The sequence below is a fragment of the Oncorhynchus gorbuscha genome, linkage group LG24 (assembly GCF_021184085.1).
Source record: "Oncorhynchus gorbuscha isolate QuinsamMale2020 ecotype Even-year linkage group LG24, OgorEven_v1.0, whole genome shotgun sequence".
NCBI classification, from domain to species: Eukaryota; Metazoa; Chordata; class Actinopteri; order Salmoniformes; family Salmonidae; genus Oncorhynchus; species Oncorhynchus gorbuscha.
This window is the reverse complement of record NC_060196.1, coordinates 34,480,211-34,498,220: the sequence shown is the minus strand read 5'-3', so window position 1 is coordinate 34,498,220 and position 18,010 is coordinate 34,480,211. Positions and strand designations below refer to the sequence as shown.

Here is an 18,010-nt window from a genome sequence, read left to right as displayed (position 1 = left end):
AAGAAAGCGTAAGAGTGATACACGATGGGTTTGACACATTTTTCACAAAGATGGCCATACTGAGAGCATAAATAAAGTAATTATTGCAATAATAATTGTCATACCTTATGATTGTCTAACAAACTCTGAAATCTCTGGTGAGGTGGACAGCAGGGTTGGGATTAATTCAACAAATGACATTCTAATTAAATTCCCTGTCCCTGTAAACTCAATTCAAATTCAAGGTTAGTCTTTGAATTCAAAGGAAATTCAATCTCTCCAAGTTCCAATGTTAGGTTATAAAAATAAAATAAAATGTAATTGCCAATTCAATATTATCCACAACAATCCCAATTAAATTCCCTCAGGCTGTTAGGCTGAACATGTCATTGTTCAGACAGTGTAGTTATACTGGACATAAAAATGCAACTTTAAATCATTTTAAAACAAATCCTGCTGTCAATTTTTGATACTAAGTGCATTAACTGTGAAATGTACAGATATTAAATTAAATTCCTTTTTTTTTTTTTTACAATTCCAATTCAAACACACTAATTCCAATTCAATCATAATTCCATAACTTGAAGATTGTTAAATTTTTATTGAATTCAATGTAAATTCTCCGCTTCATGAGTAAAAAGGTATTACATTTTGAATTTCAAATTAAATTGGAATTGACCCCAACCCAGGTGGACAAAACAGACACAGCCGACTGGAACATTTGTTCATTTTTAAATATGTTGCTGGTACAAAGGTTTTATTGAATGTGTTCCTCTTTCTTCCTCATTCTTTTTCCTCTCTCTCTCTTTCTGTCCTTTTTTAACTTCCCTTTCCTTGTTCATTCTCTCAACCTCTTGTTTGAACTCTCTCTTTCTCTCCTTCTCTATTATTCTTGATCTCTTTCTCCTTTTCTGTCAGGATTGAACATTGCCTACCTGAACCAAGGAGGGGTTGGGGCCCACAAGGGCTCCAGCTTAGCTGACCGCCAGAGGGAGTACCTGTTGGACATGATCCCGCCACGCTCCATATCGCAGTCCATCAACGGACAGAAATGAACCCCGCCCTTTACCCCCACCTTCCCAATCCTCTCCCCAAGGGCCACCTTCTCCACCCCCCCGCCGCCATGCCCTCACAAAAAAAAGACCACCTCCCCCCACCCCATTGCATGCAGTGCCTGTCCGTGTGCCTACCTAAACTAACCCATGAGAAACGACACAATCAGCCTGAGAAACGACACAATCAGCCAGACAAAAGACAACCAAACTGTCGGTGCATCTTCTCGACTTTCTTACTATAGCAAAATGATTTAGAAGACTTTCAAATAATTTGTACTACTATTATTGCCGCTGTTACTATTATTATTATGATAACTGTTACCGCTTCAGTTACTATTACTCTTATTAAGCTTTTTTATTGTTATGCATTGTAGAGCGCCTTTCAGTTCATACCTTTACTTTTATTTATTTGGGGGGGGGGGGGACTATTGCAGGGTTGCTTTCGGATTTCATTGTTTTTCTTTTGGCATAATTGTATTTTAGTTACTCCCCTTCTACACTCCATATGTATGGTTATTTTAGTTTTCAAAATGTTTAAAGACACCTTCTGTTATGGATTGGATTCTTGTGAAGTTTCAACGCGGCAAAAGAGGTGGACATATCGCTATGTAAGAGGGCGATCATGTGGAATGAACCGGATCTAACTGGACACTGGTCCAAATGACTGACTGCCCTGCTTTGAGTCGACCAGAAAAGATGACGGATCATAACCAGGAAGCACTATTCATATTTTTATTTGACACAGTATTAATGGAAGTGAGAAAATCCAGAAAGTGCGCGCTATGGAGCAGATAGATTTTTTTTAATCTATGAACTAAGCACAGGAAAGTCCACCGGTGTTTGCGGTGAGAGAAAAAATACCTGCCATGTCACCGGTGGAGGCCATGGCCTGCATAGAGAATGAGCGTGGCAGCCATTTTGGACTGTGGCGTATCGTCCCATCTCGCTGCTTGGCACAGGCCTGAAAATGGGGTCATGAAACCTGCCCCCAAGATTCTCCATTGCCCCTCAATGCCTTCACTTTCAGAGTATGCAGAGACTTCAAACCTTTCTAAACCCAACTGTTCCTTGTGGTACCGCGAGGGAAATGGTGAGGACTCGAGCAGGAGGTGGCAGTGGCATGTTATTTGTTTTCTTGTTGTTGTAGGGTTTCTTGATTTGTCGTTGTTTTTATTTGCGCCGTCTCCTGTAGAAAAGGCTGCGTATCTGTGAGGTACTTGCCCCAGGAGACGATAATTATCAAAAAATAGTGAACAGATTGAAACTATTCAAATATCTATATGGATTATGTATTGATGGCTAGCTTGAGAGAAAGGAGACTGAAATGGATTTATCTAGAAAATGGGATAGATGGATCAATCATCGTGTTCAGGCAATGCACACGAGATGCCTCATTCTCGAGGAGCACTTTTCTTATTATGAATAAAATGAAAATAAAAGGTTAAAAATGTTACAATTCCCAGGTACCCCAAGGTGCGGATGTCATCCGATTGTCTTCGGGAGAGAGACCATTGTCCAGAGTGTTCATGTGGACTGTATCAGACGACATTCAATTGGTTAACCCTCTTATCTTTTCAATGATTTGAACAGTTTTGTTAACGCTGGCACTGACACCAAATTGTTTTTATCCTTCTTTTTTTGGCCCCCCCCCGTTGTCCTTTGGGTCATCGGTCATACAAGCATGGTCTCTCACACCTGTCAACACTCTTACCACTGCCACACACATTTCACCAGCAGCACTTTCTATGTTTGTCTTTCGGTTTAGTCAAGTTTGCTACACGTCATACAACACATTAAAGCAGTGTTCAGTAAATGTGCAGTATTACTCCCGAGAGAGCTAGACCAGCAGATCTTCAATTAGTTTGGGGTTTGTCTGGCTGGCAGAGGAGATACGTTTTTACATGTGTCTCTGTGTAGAAGCTATAGGGGGTTTATGGCTAGTCTTGGGAATATCAGACAGGACTTTTAGTTTGTGCTAGGTTCAGCCTCACAGTTTTCAGGCTTTTAGAGGATTGTTGCATTATTTACTGCTATAACCTATCTTTGCAATTTCACCTCTCACTGTATCAGGAGTTTAGGTCAACCGTTGAACGACATAAAACATTTGCCCCTGAAGGCCATTGGCTCAACAGCATATTATGTCTGTTTTTGGTCAAATAGGTTATTGAATAAAGGGTTAGGGCACATCACCATCCCAATGGCCATAGAGAGTCTTAAGTAAAGCCAAAGGACAATAGAAGACCCTGCAATAATATTGGCACTTAAAAATGTCTCACCTGTGTTGTTCACTGGCCTCAAGAAAGAGTTTGGGGTTTTTCACCCTCTTATGCACTGACAACCTGTACGGTGTGGTTGTGAGATTATACCAACACTGTTAGAGTGGAAGCTATGAGGAGCTGAACCAAACAAGATGGATTCTTTGAAATGGGGGTAATCTACTGATTTGGATCAATCTCAGGATAGTTAACACTACTATCACTGGGTGTGTGCAGTTTAGCAGGCCTGACATGACGGGCTTACATTTAGTCCTACGGCAGAGTAGTCTGAAAATTGGATACAAGCTCTACCCACTGGATACACAGATTTGGTGTGTCAAGTACAGTCATGCAGTGGCCTATGAAATCTCAAGTTCCCATTTCCTAGTTCTTGTAAGTTATTTATACTGAACATACACCAAGTCATTATGAAACTACCTTGGGTTTGATTGGCAGGTGCAATATGTAGATGTGAATGGAAGTTTACATTCAGAAGAGTTTTTTTTGTTGCTTATACCATTGTCAATCAATACCTTCTTTTGTGGTTGGTTGCTATAGGATGTCATTTGAAAAAATGTTTGTCGGGGTACATTTTCTTTCCCACCCCATCAAATATTTGATTTGACTGTCTTTTTTTCTATGTCCTTTTGCTACAAAGCTGGACTTGTATATTGAAGATCCTTTCTCTCTCTTGCAGACTGTAATAGATGAATCCACACACCTTGGTCATTTCAACCACAATCTTTTATTTTTATGTCAAATGTTTTAGGGTTTTTAAATGTCATTCTTCTATTTCTGATGTCTCAATTCAGTTCATTTTTTTGTTTTGTTTGTAATGTTTTAAGTTTTCAAGAAAAAATCTAAAAAATTATCAAACAACATTTTATTGACTGAAATAAAAATGACACGATATTTGCTAGGTCAGAAGTAATAATGACTTATTGTACATACGCTTTTTTTCTCCCTTCAAAAAAAAAAGGTATATTGTGTAGAAAAGCAAACAAAAAGCCATGAATATAGTGAAGCTTGCCATTTCGTTTTGTGATCACTGTGTATTATTGTGTAACAAATGTGCAAAATGTATGGGATTCTCTTATTATTATTTTTTACACATTTTCTCCCTGGTTGTCTTTTTTTGTTGTAGTGAGTAGGGTTTGCCGGAAAAGTGGTCATTGTTCTGACGGAGTTAGATCCATTCCACAGGCTTTGAGCGTGAAGAATGTCAAGTTCACGTATGTTTGTTGTATGTTCTATTAGAAACTCAATGCTGTTCAGTGTATTTCTTACTTTGGTTGAGCTCATGCAGACTTCATTTGTGAGGACGTGGCATGGGTCAAAGCGCTGACGGACAGTACTACCCCGGGATAGTCATCAAATCCACAGATCTCTCTGTGTTTTGTTGATTTCAATTTCTGTTCTGAACTACAGGGCTACCCATGTCTGAAATGACAAGTTTAAAAAAGTTACATTTCCTTTGTTTTCTTCCATATTTCTATGAATATGAAAAGGTGACATTTTGTAATGCTCATGCTTTCCATTGGAACATATAAGTTGTCAACAAAAAAAAATACAAAAAATAAAATAAAAAGTATTTGTTTTTAATCTAGTGTGCTAGGAGCTGTTGGAGATGAGTGAAATATTGCCCTCGTCACAAATGTGTTCTGGTCAACATCTGTTTTGGGGGATTTTCATGGAGTTATCAAACTGACAATACTATATTGACTGCCATATAAGTGAGTTAAATAATAATGGGGTTGTGTCTAAAACCTTTTAAGGCAGATAAAGCTGCCCATCAGGACAGTGTTAGTTATGGGGTTTACTAATCGTGATGTCATTCTGATGGAGGACTGATCACATTTCCTGGCTACACAAATGTATTATTTTTATTGGTATAATTTCATTTACTCTTGGCATTTTAGTTATTGTTGGAAATACAGGTAACTTTTTGAAGGGGAGGGAGGGGGGATTTATTGCAAATCATTTTCTAAATTTGATGTGAATATGCTGAAAGCTTTTCTTTTTATACATATAAAATTAACTGCAATTCCTCAGTTTGAACATTGCATAATGTTGATGTTGTATATTACATTTGTGAGAAAAAAATGACATTGATAATGACTCAATCTGTATCAATTGAATGGACATTGGGGAATGGGTGAAAAGATTAAAATGAATTTTGATCCTATAAAAAAAGCCCTTTTGTTTTATTTTGATTTCAAATGTAAATCTTGACCTTTTGCACATACTTGATATTTAACTGTCTTCAAAAAAAAAGAGAGAATATTGATGCTGTTTGAAAACTGCCAGTTGGTTAATAATGATTATGCATTGACTGAAAAAAAAGCTAATTTTGGAAGAAATAACTTTGTAATATTTATCTCTTGCAAGCTATGTTTAATAAAGGATGGAACGATTTACTTCTGTAGTGTAACTTGTGCTCTGTTAAAGGAAATAACCCCAGTATTTCCTGTGAAGTCACTATAGGGGTAGATGTGAAATGTAAAGTAATTATTTGGCATTGCATACCATTTAAGAGTCTAACCTTTTCAGCATAACAAGCACAAAGCTAACTGGCAAATCTAAAATTCACTCCGAACTAAACACCACACCCTCATTTTCTCAAACATTGGCAAATAACAAAAGATGCTAGGAATAATAGCGCCATCAGGTGGCAGCATTGGCCGAGCTATTTTGGGGCGAATGAGAAGAGCATCAATGTCTTGTGAGCTGTTTTTCCTTATTACCCAGACAGAAGAATGAATTAATGAACAATTACTACATTTTTTCTATGATATGGCTCACCACAACTGCTCAAAAACACTAATACATTTTGAGGGGAAATTGTATCATGGTAGATTGAATTGGAAACGATCATTCCATATCAGTACTTGACAGTAGGGCGGAACAATTCCTCACAGAATATGTTTCATGAGACATTCAAGGCCGACGGAACACACGTTTACTCCAGTTGAAAACATCCAGCAGTATGCACGTGTGGATTTATTCCTAAAATGTTCGATGTTCTACAGTATAAACTACATGTGTCAAGAGGAAAAGCAGCATATGTATTATAGCCTGCAGTTTATTAAAAGGCTCAACCTGCAAGCTTAATCGTTAGCTTCATCGCTATCAAACCATTTAGGTAACGTTAAGTGGAAACAATACCATGCCAGAATGATCCTTAGCGGAGAAATATAGATAGCTAGCTTGAATGCCAGCCAATACTAATGTTAGCTAGCTGTCTATACAACAACCACAATGCTGCACTGTATGGTAGTATGGTAGTTGAAATATCACGGCGAGCTAGCTAGATATTTTGCCTGTTAAAAAATTTGATGTATTCATGTGTGAAATTAATTCTCGAGAACTCAGGCCCATACAGCAGTCAATAGGGCAAGAGGGAAATGCAATAGCTACTGTAACTAGCTTTCCTATTCTGTATGGACTCCCGTGTGGTTATTGAGTGCTAGCTACCTGACTAGTCACTAGCAATCTATAAACAAAGGTAAATTGGGGCCCAAGTGTTGGGAGCCCTGTCTCAAATGCTAGTTAGATATCCACAATACTGGCTGCTATGTGCATTTGTGTTTATTAGGCTACGTCTATATCAGTTTTCTTTCATGCATTTAGCTACAGACTCATCACCATGGCTGGAAGAGGCAGGGGTCGTGGAAGGGGTCAGATGACCTTCAACCTGGAGGATTTGGGCATAGGAAGGGGAGACTGCCTGCCCCCCACCACCTTTAAGCCCTCACCCCTCTTTCCTGTGAGTGTGCACATGGAGTCAGGGCTTGTAACATAGCCTAGACTTACCTTGCCGCTGTTGCTTATAGTGCTCTTGTCTTGAGCGTCACAAAATTAAAATAATTACAGTTATCTAATATTACTAGTAATGTAATGGATACATGTTTTGTTTTTCTCTTAGAGGCATTGTTTCTCTCTGAGGTACAATATAATTTGTATGGACACTGACTGGTTTAGACACATAATATTGCCTACCATCCTCTAACTGGGTTGCAGTATTTTGAAATAGCGTATAGTAATTTAAATGTAGTAATGTCTTTACTTAGTGGTAGTGTTGTGGCGCTATAACAACCCAGCCTCTTGATCTGTTCCCCCTCCCTAACCTCAGCCCATGCCAGTCCAGCCTGTGCCCCTGCAGGCAGGAGAGGAGGTGGAGTACATGCTGGCTCTGAAACAGGAGCTGAGGGCAGCCAACAAGACCCTGCCCTTCTACATCAGACGGGCCGCTCCCAAAAGAGGTAAGCCAGCACACATAGGATTGAAGGCAGAGTTAGCGATGCACAAAGTAAACGGCAATATCAGGCCAATTTCCACGAACAAGTGAGGGCATTGAAGCGTGAGGCTCTGCCATTTTGGTCCCATAGCTATCACGTTATAGCTATTGAATTGCACATGCACAGCTACTCTATGATACTCGGTGAGTGCATTGTCTTGCATCGTGCTCATCTGCAACATCTGCGGTGCTGCTCGTTGCAATGTCATATTGCCGAGTCTCAATTTAAGGGGTGGAGAAATCGTAGAATGTTATTAACCGTGATCGAGCTAAGTTCCAAAGTCATATGGTTAATGTTATTTGTAAACTTTTAAAGAAAATTGCAAGTTTTTGTCATGTCATTTGTCGCGCGTGAAATAATTCCGTAAGTCCCTTTAGGTAGCCAATTGATCAGCTGTCCATGTAAACCGGATTGTAAGGGCAAAGCAAAAGGGCAAATGTTTAAATCTATCTATTATATTATCAAAGTATTCACAATAATCGGGTTATTGAATGCATGTAAAAGTACCCAGTTATGATGGATGTTAATGTATGTCAGACAAATGCTATAGAAGGTTTTGTAATGGAGTGTTATACTTGTTTTACTTTGCTAGTATTATATGAATAGGACGTTGTTAGTTGTAATTATGCTGCTGTTTCCATTGTAGATGTTGATCGCTACTCTGATAAGTACCAGAGCGGAGAGCCCAAGGACAGTGCCATCGAGTGGAGCCCAGGTGAGTAATGATGGGCTGGTTTGTAGAAATACTGGGGGTTAGAATCTGCACCCAACTGATCACAGAACAGTTGTCTCTTTCATTAACTATTCAGTTCTCTGTACCACTTTCCTGCTGCTTGTAGTCTTCAGCGGCAACGCCTAGCCAGGCTGAGTCTGTCCTTTTTCTGGTGTTTTCTTTTGATGCCGTGTTGGTATATGTCCAGCAGATGGTGCCAGACAAGTCCATTTCTGGTCTGAATTTGTCAGATTTTTTATCTTGTGCTGTGGTGTCATTATTCCTTATACTGTGAATAAGATCCATTATGGTGTGTTTTTTTGTGATGTGTATTTTTCTGTGTTAACATGTTTCTCTTTTTCTATGGTTCTGTTTCAGACTGGAGCAGATTACCTAAAGAGCTTTGCATTAAAGTGAGGAAGCCTCTGGCTAAAAGTGAGTACTTTGTCTGAAAGGCCTTGAAATTTGTGTGTGGAATTCAAACTTTGTGGATGCCATGTATTGTTTTCAATTGAGAATTTATTTTCCCCCAGATACTCAATAAGTGAACTTTCATCAACATATTTTCTTAGTTACTTACTTTGGCCTTTGAATTCCTCGCGAAACACTTTTGAACCACTTCCCACCCCTTTCTGTCAAGGGCTGTAACCAGGGTTTGAGTTTTAGTGAGGAAGGTTAAAAAAAAACGTTGAAATGGGTTCTCAACTTGGCTGCTGTAGGTTCGTTCACCTTAGTCGTTCTACAAACACATCGCCTATTAGTTTTATAATTGTAATGTGATGTGAGAAATTGTTCACACTGACATGTAGCGTCAGGGACGAAATGGAAAACCTATGGCATTTTAGAACTTTGTTTGCATGTTAACCTAGGCCTATAGGGAAGATAGGCCATGTGAGGATGTTCATATTCAAGCATATCATCATTTTTGTAAGTTCTTGTTTGATAAGATAAGTACATATTTTCTGAGGCCCAAGTTTAGGAAGCACTGTAGTAACATCTCTCTCTGCTTGCTTCCTCTCTCTCCTCTGCTACCTCCTGCATGAATTGCAGCCTGCCTCAGCCTCAACACTGAGTGCCACATGCCCACATCACTGTCTGTCTCAGTAGCCTACTCTCTGTAAAGGAAACCTATTATGAGAACGTATTGGTGTATCGTTTGCTCCTGCTGAGGTAGGATGAAGTAAGAAGCTAAATAATACTAGCCAGAGACCTTCAACGTTACTGCAATAGAAGTCTCTGCAGGCAGCTAACCAACTAACTGACTGACATAAGTGACTCTTTACCAGTTGTGCATTACCCGAGAGTCTGTTTTTGTTTGAGGGATGTCTGTAGATACGAACGGAGTCGCGAGACGGTTTTAAAATGGCCTTTTGTCCGAAGTCTCGCAAATGCACTTTCAGCAGCATCTCTCCTTGTTTACTCGAACTGACTGTGGGCTGGGGTAATTAGTTTCAAATCTCAGGCCCTCGTGAGGCCTGTGCCACGAGAGGGTGGAGTTAGACTTTTGAGAGACTGGTGAATGTTTTCCTAAGAAGGCAAATCCAGGAGGCATATCCGGGGGACGCAGGTGAACATAACGAACAAACCACTGTTCATGATTCCACTCGTTCGCAAAGAGGCAGGCACAATTAGAACGTTGTCAGATAAAAAAACAAGGGTTCTGAATTTTAATCAACGCTTGGAGCAATATTTAGATGTTGATCCATAATAGATTATCTTTATTGTGTACAAAATACTCTTAAGTATACAAAACAATAAACATAGACTGACCAGGTGAAAGCTATGATCCCTTATTGATGTCACTTGTTATTAAATCCACTTCAATCCATGTAGATGAAGGGGAGGAGAAGGGTTAAAGAAGGATTTTTAAGCCTTGGAACAATTGAAACATGGATTGTGTGTGTGTGCCATCCAGAGGGTGAATGGGCAAGACAAAAGATTAAAGTGTCTTTGAACGGGGTATGGTAGTAGGTGTCAGGTGCACTGGTTTGTGTCAAGAACTGCAACGCTGCTGGGTTTTTCACACTCAACTGTTTCCTGTGTGTATCAACAATGGTCAACTACCCAAAGGACATCCAGCTATACTCAGTATATACAGTTCATTCGGAAAGTATTCAGACTCCTTCCCCTTTTCCACTTTTTGTTACCTTACAGCCTTATTCTCCAGTGGAATTCAATCAAGTTGTAGAAACATCTCAAGGATAATCAATGGAAACAGGATGCATCTCAATTTCAATTCTCATAGCAAAGGGTCTGAATACTTATGTGTATAAGGTATTTACATTTTTTATTTTTAATAAATCTAAACAAAAATCTAAAAACCTGTTATCCCTTTGTTGTTATGTGGTATTGTGTGTAGAAAAAAAGTTAAAGGGTCTTAATACTTTCCAAAGTGTGTGTGTGTGTATTCGAGGTCGACCGATTATGATTTTCCGATACCGATTATTGGATGCCCATAAAAGCCGATACTGATTAATCGGCCGATTTTTGAAAAATGTCATTATGACAATTACAACAATACTGAATGTACACTTTTATTTTCACTTAATATAATACATCAATCAAATCAATTTAGCCTCAAATAAATAATGAAACATGTTCAATTTGGTTTAAATAATGCAAAAGCAAAGTGTTGGAGAAGAAAGTAACAGTGCAATTTGTGCTATGTAAGAAAGCTAACGTTTCAGTTCCTTGCTCAGAACATGAGAACATATGAAAGCTGGTGGTTCCTTTTAACATGAGTCTTCAATATTCCCAGGTAAGAAAGTTTTAGGTTGTAGTTATTATAGGAATTATAAGACTATTTGTCTCTACCATTTGTATTTCATTAACTTTTGAATATTGGATGTTCTTATAGGAACTTTAGTATTGCCAGTGTAACAGTATAGCTTCTGTCCCTCTCCTTGCCCCGAACCAGGAACACGTCGACAGCAGCCACCCTCGAAGCATCGTTACCCATCGCTCCACAAAAGCCGCGGCCCTTGCAGAGCAAGGGGAGCAACTACTCCAAGTCTCGGAGCGAGTGACGTTTGAAAAGCTATTCGCGCGCACCCCGCTAACTAGCTAGCTATTTCACATCAGTTACACCAGCCCTAATCTCGGGAGTTGATAGGCTTGAAGTCATAAACAGCTCAATGCTTGAAGCATTGCGATGAGCTGCTGGCAAACGCACTAAAGTGCTGTTTGAATGAATGCTTATGAGCATGCTGCTGCCTACCACCGCTCAGTCAAACTGCTCTGTCAAATATCAAATCATAGACTTAATTATAACATAATAACACACAGAAATACAAGCCTTAGGTCATTGGTCAAATCCGGAAACTATAATTTCGAAATTAAAATATTTATTCTTTCAGTGAAATATGGAACCGTTCCGTATTTATCTAACGGGTGGCATCCATAAGTCTAAATATTCCGGTTACATTGCACAACCTTCAATGTTATGTCACAATTACCTAAAATTCTGGCGAATAGGTTCGCAACGAGCCAGGCGGCCCAAACTGCTGTATATACCCTGACTCTGCGTGCAATGAATGCAAGAGAAGTGACACAATTTCCATAGTTTAATATTGCCTGCTAACATGAATTTATTTTAACCTAATATGCAGGTTTAAAAATATATACTTCTGTGTATTGATTTTTAAAAGGCATTGATGTTTATGGTTGGGTACATTCGTGCAACGATTATGCTTTTCTCGCAAATGGGTTTTTGTTAAATTATCCACCGTTTGGCGAAGTTGGCTGTCTTTGTTAGGAAGAAATAGTCTTCACACAGTTCGCAAAGAGCCAGGCCGGCCCAAACTGCTGCATATACCCTGACTCTTGCACAGAATGCAAGAGAAGTGACACAATTTCCCTAGTTAAAATAAATTAATGTTAGCAGGTAATATTAACTAAATATGCAGGTTTAAAAATATATACTTGTGTATTAATTTTAAGAAAGGCGTTGATGTTTATGGTTAGGTACATATTGGTGCAATGACAGTGCTTTTTTCGCTAATGCGCTTGTTAAATCACCCGTTTGGCGAAGTAGGCTATAATTCCATGATAAATTAACAGGCACCGCATCGATTATATGCATCGCATGACAAGCTAGATAAACTAGTAATATCATCAACCATGTGTAGTTAACTAGTGATTATGTTAAGATTGATGGTTTTTTATAAGATACGTTTAATGCTAGCTAGCACCTTACCGTGGCTCCTTGCTGCACTCGCATAACAGGTAGTCAGCCTGCCACGCAGTCTCGTTGCACTCCATCGATTTTTATGAAAACTTGAAATCGGCCCTAATTAATCGGCCATTACGATTAATCGTAATTAACCTCTAATATATATATATACACAGTTGAAGTCGGAAGTTTACATACACCTTAGCCAAATACACTTAAACTCTGTTTTTCACAATTCCTGACATTTAATCCGAGTAGAAATTCCCTGTCTTAGGTCAGTTAGGATCACCACTTTTTTAAAGAAATGTGAATTTTCAGAATAATAGTAGAGAGAATGATTTAATGAATTAATTGTTTATTTATTTCATCACATGCCCAGTGGGTCAGAAGTTTACATACACTCAATGAGTATTTTGTGGCATTGCCTTTAAATTGTTTAACTCAAGTCAAATGTTTTGGGTAGGCTTCCACAAGTTTCCACAATAAGTTGGGTGAATTTTGGCCCATTCCTCCTGACAGAGCTGGTATAACTGAGTCAGGTTTGTAGGCCTCCTTGCTTGCACACACTTTTTCAGTTCAGCCTACAAATATTCTATAGGATTGAGGTCAGGGCTTTGTGATGGTCACTCCAATACCTTGACTTTGTTGTCCTTAAGCCATTTTGCCACAACTTTGGAAGTATGCTTGGGGTCATTGTCCATTTGGAAGACCCACTTGCGACCAAGCTTTAACTTCCTGACTGATGTCCTGAGATGTTGCTTCAATATATCCACATAATATTCCTCCCTCATGATGTCATCTATTTTGTGATGTGGACCAGTCCCTCCTGCAGCAAACCACCCCCACAACGTGCTTCACGGTCGGGATGGTGTTCTTTGGCTTGCAAGCCTCCCCCTTTTTCTTCCAAACATGAGGATGGTCATTATGGCCAAACAGTGTATATACTGTGTATATAATATATACAGTGCCATGCGAAAGTATTCGGCCCCCTTGAACTGTGCGACCTTTTGCCACATTTCAGGCTTCAAACATAAAGATATAAAACTGTATTTTTTGGTGAAGAATCAACAACAAGTGGGACACAATCATGAAGTGGAATGACATTTATTGGATATTTCTAACTTTTTTAACAAATCAAAAACTGAAAAATTGGGCGTGCAAAATTATTCAGCCCCCTTAAGTTAATACTTTGTAGCGCCACCTTTTGCTGCGATTACAGCTGTAAGTCGCTTGGGGTATGTCTATCAGTTTTGCACATCGAGAGACTGACATTTTTTCCCATTCCTCCTTGCAAAACTGCTCGAGCTCAGTGATGTTGGATGGAGAGCATTTGTGAACAGCAGTTTTCAGTTCTTCCACAGATTCTCGATTGGATTCGGGTCTGGACTTTGACTTGGCCATTCTAACACCTGGATATGTTTATTTTTGAACCATTCCATTGTAGATTTTGCTTTATGTTTTGGATCATTGTCTTGTTGGAAGACAAATCTCCGTCCCAGTCTCAGGTCTTTTGCAGACTCCATCAGGTTTTCTTCCAGAATGGTCCTGTATTTGGCTCCATCCATCTTCCCATCAATTTTAACCATCTTCCCTGTCCCTGCTGAAGAAAAGCAGGCCCAAACCATGATGCTGCCACCACCATGTTTGACAGTGGGGATGGTGTGTTCAGGGTTATGAGCTGTGTTGCTTTTACGCCAAACATAACGTTTTGCATTGTTGCCAAAAAGTTCAATTTTGGTTTCATCTGACCAGAGCACCTTCCTCCACATGTTTGGTGTGTCTCCCAGGTGGCTTGTGGCAAACTTTAAACAACACTTTTTATGGGTATCTTTAAGAAATGGCTTTCTTCTTGCCACTCTTCCATAAAGGCCAGATTTGTGCAATATACAACTGATTGTTGTCCTATGGACCGTGTCTCCCACCTCAGCTGTAGATCTCTGCAGTTCATCCAGAGTGATCATGGGCCTCTTGGCTGCATCTCTGATCAGTCTTCTCCTTGTATGAGCTGAAAGTTTAGAGGGACGGCCAGATCTTGGTAGATTTGCAGTGGTCTGATACTCCTTCCATTTCAATATTATCGCTTGCACCGTGCTCCTTGGGATGTTTAAAGCTTGGGAAATCTTTTTGTATCCAAATCCGGCTTTAAACTTCTTCACAACAGTATCTCGGCCCTGCCTGGTGTGTTCCTTGTTCTTCATGATGCTCTCTGCGCTTTTAACGGACCTTTGAGACTATCACAGTGCAGGTGCATTTATACGGAGACTTGATTACACACAGGTGGATTGTATTTATCATCATTAGTCATTTAGGTCAACATTAGATCATTCAGAGATCCTCACTGAACTTCTGGAGAGAGTTTGCTGCACTGAAAGTAAAGGGGCTGAATAATTTTGCACGCCCAATTTTTCAGTTTTTGATTTGTTAAAAAAGTTTGAAATATCCAATAAATGTCGTTCCACTTCATGATTGTGTCCCACTTGTTGTTGATTCTTCACAAAAAAAATACAGTATTATATCTTTATGTTTGAAGCCTGAAATGTGGCAAAAGGTTGCAAAGTTCAAGGGGGCCGAATACTTTCGCAAGGCACTGTATGTACATGTGTATATAGATGTAGATACATTTATTCACGAGGTCCTGACTTCTGTGTTCTCATATGTTGTTACGGCCATACTTCTGTCTTGTGCCATTTTTTGCCTTGTCTGTTCTCCTATTTTATCTAGTTACTTTTCCGTTCTTCTCTTCTAGGACATCCACCCCATGTTAAACAGCCAAAGAAACCTCTTGTGGGAAAAGAGGAGATTCTCACCAAGCTGGAGGTTGGATACTACAGAAATTACTAAACTTTCTTCGAAAGACTAGAGATCATACATTTATTCCTTTTAGATACTCCTAATTAAGGGAGATTTGCATACACCCTGCTCTGGTTTTGATGTTTCGTGTAAATTCCCACTCTTCAGACTCTCGAAAAGAAAGAAGAGGCGGTGAACTCTGAGGAAGAGGAAGACGGGGAGAAAAAGAAGACGAACGAGGAAGAAGAACAGCCAGAGGATGAGGACTACGAGGAAGACTTTGAAGAGGTAAGGGGTATTGGCGACCGATGTGGCCCATTTACGTTTTGTAACCGTCTCCTCTTGGAACCTGATTGTTATGGTCAGGGTTTTAGGTGTAAAAAAAAATAGTTGAAATGCCAGTTGAGATAATGGGCGGAGAGTAACACTGATGCTAACAACATTCATTTATCATAATAGATACTCAAACGCTATTCACAAAATATAGAAGTGCATAAACGGTGTTTACGGTGTGTTTAGGCTTCTTAAAATCCACACCTTCTCATCAGAGGTCCATTAGCTGGTAATAGCCGTATTTTGGTGGTTAAACCCCCCCCCCCCATAAAAGTTAAAAATAAAAACATTGCCAGACGCATTGTCCAGCAGAAAATATTGTGATGAAAATACACATCTTCTATAAGACACTTTGGCTATGCATAGAGATTGGTTCAGGTTGTCTTTCAATCATCAGTCGATTATTCCTGTCTGTCTTGAGCTCGTGCTCTTGCTTGCAAACTTGGCCACATTTTATCAACTGGATCCGGCCTTCAGTTTCCGGTGCCATTGAGTTTGTGACAGAGACGGCTGTATTTACTCTGGCCGTAAGGGTTCTATGATGTTTAGCGAGATTCACCTCTCCAAATGAGGACTCATTGAAATGTCATGCAAGTTCACAAAGGGGGAGTATTTTGATTAAGTAAGATGCCTTCCTCTAATGTATGGTTGAATAGCTATGTCATACATGCTAAAAACAGCACAAATTCAACTAGCTAGCTACTATACCAAGAAGGTACAGACAAGTGGGAAAATGAAGCGACACTGAAACAGAGAATGTTGACAAGCCAGCGGGACCGAGGGAGGAGTGCATAGAGCCATTGTTCCCTTTGTAGGCTATCATTACTCCTTGCATAGCTCAATATTAATTGCAACCGACTCAATTCCATATGTGGTGTCATTTGGCAGCGGGGCACCCTTGCAAATTCAAATCTGGTCTTACAGTGGGTCTCACAAGTTTTTCATAATGGAAACGCTGCTTCTCATCTACGTTCCAGGATACCGACTACATCATGTCTTACTTTGACAACGGAGAGGAGTTTGGAGGGGACAGCGATGACAACATGGACGAAGCTACTTACTGAGAGACCGTGCGAGTGCTGTTAACACCAAATAGACTAGAAGAGGAGGCCTTAAGTAATCGTCCCCGTGGACGCAGTTACAGTATTGGAATTACTTGTGGAGTCACTGGCCATCGTAACAGACATTGAAGGCCTGCTGCTATTCAGCCATGACAGGTATAGTCTAAAACTTGGAAGGAACAATATGCTGCTGTCTGATAACCTAGGTCCAGGACATGGAAGGTGGTGACTGCTGTTGGAAACAGTTGCTCAATGTAGATGTCTAGAGCAAATACTCAGACTTGTTGTATGTGGTGGTTTAAAGTCCCAAAGATACTAACTAGTCATGCTGACTGTTCCCTTTCTTCAGCTATGTTGAGGTAGTAATGGTAGCTGATTTATTTACAGGCCAATGTGGCCTTTTATAACTTTAATAATTGATTTTATGGTTTTAATTAACAGATAATGTGCAATTGTAGTGATAGTGTTTTTAGAGTAACGGCATGTTTTAGAGAAAGGTAATTTAGCTTTTACAATTCCTTGGTGTAACAATCTTTTTTTAAGTGTATACGACAATCAAAGTTTTTAATGACAGTTTTCCTTGTCTTAGCTTATCGAAAAATGACCTTTTGTTAATTTTAAATATTTTGTTTCTGTAATGTGACATTTCTGTTATGCGAGTTGAACATTTGAAAGTGTTGAATTTGATTCTCTAAATACATTTTAAAGAACCCGAGCAAATAGTTGTGTTTTGTATCAACCAGCAGATGGCATATTACTCCAAGGTAAATCAAGGGGCGGTTTATGTTCACTGTGTGTAGTTGGTAGGTTATGCAGCTAACAAAAGAAAAGGTTATTCACCATTGCCAAGTAAAAGGCCATTTATAGTGGTGAGCTCCCAGAATGTTTTTCTTCTTCTTCTATTTCTACCCTTGAAATAGTGTGATCCTCCATTTCATTGAACAGGGTTTAACATTGTTGCCGTCAGCAGTGAAAAGAAAACCCTAAGGGCAAAAAGTTTCCATTGCGTGACTAGTTTTGAAAAAAGGGCATTGTTTATTTGTTTAATCCCAAGTCTTCTGCTCTCTTACCATTGGATTTTGAGAAATTCTCTATCCAAAACAACATCAATAACACCACACCACGGGGTGACAGGTAGCCTCAAGGTTAAAGCGTTGGGCCAGTAACTTAAAGGTTGTTAGAATCCCAAAGCTGACAAGTTGAAAAATCTGTCGCTGTGCCCTTGAGCAAGGCACTTACCACTAATTGCTCTTGGGACGCTAGACAATGGTGACCCTGGCTGTGACCCAACTTCCTTTAGGTGTCTCGGGGGGAGTTTCTGTTACATACTTATGCGTAACAGGACAAGTATAAGCC

The 18,010-nt window shown here is 39.6% G+C and overlaps 2 protein-coding genes across 3 annotated transcripts in view; both read left to right on the top strand.

Annotated features, from left to right (window-relative positions):
• LOC124012565 (transcriptional repressor p66-beta-like) overlaps nucleotides 1–5,706 on the top strand; it is a 50,015-nt gene extending 44,309 nt beyond the window's left edge. For both annotated transcript variants that reach the window (XM_046326339.1, XM_046326340.1), the window contains exon 11: nucleotides 898–5,706. In XM_046326339.1, the coding sequence (XP_046182295.1) occupies nucleotides 898–1,034 (137 nt within the window). In that variant the 3' untranslated portion in view covers nucleotides 1,035–5,706. The remainder of the gene's footprint in view (nucleotides 1–897) is intronic.
• A 533-nt stretch (nucleotides 5,707–6,239) lies between these two features.
• LOC124012760 (DNA-directed RNA polymerase III subunit RPC7-like) lies at nucleotides 6,240–17,369 on the top strand. The gene is made up of 8 exons (XM_046326702.1): nucleotides 6,240–6,431; nucleotides 6,920–7,055; nucleotides 7,422–7,551; nucleotides 8,234–8,302; nucleotides 8,678–8,734; nucleotides 15,217–15,287; nucleotides 15,429–15,548; nucleotides 16,571–17,369. The coding sequence occupies exons 2-8, from the start codon at nucleotides 6,936–6,938 to the stop codon at nucleotides 16,655–16,657; spliced, it is 654 nt and encodes a 217-aa protein (XP_046182658.1). The 5' UTR covers nucleotides 6,240–6,431; nucleotides 6,920–6,935; the 3' UTR covers nucleotides 16,658–17,369.
• The last annotated feature ends 641 nt before the right edge of the window (nucleotides 17,370–18,010 follow it).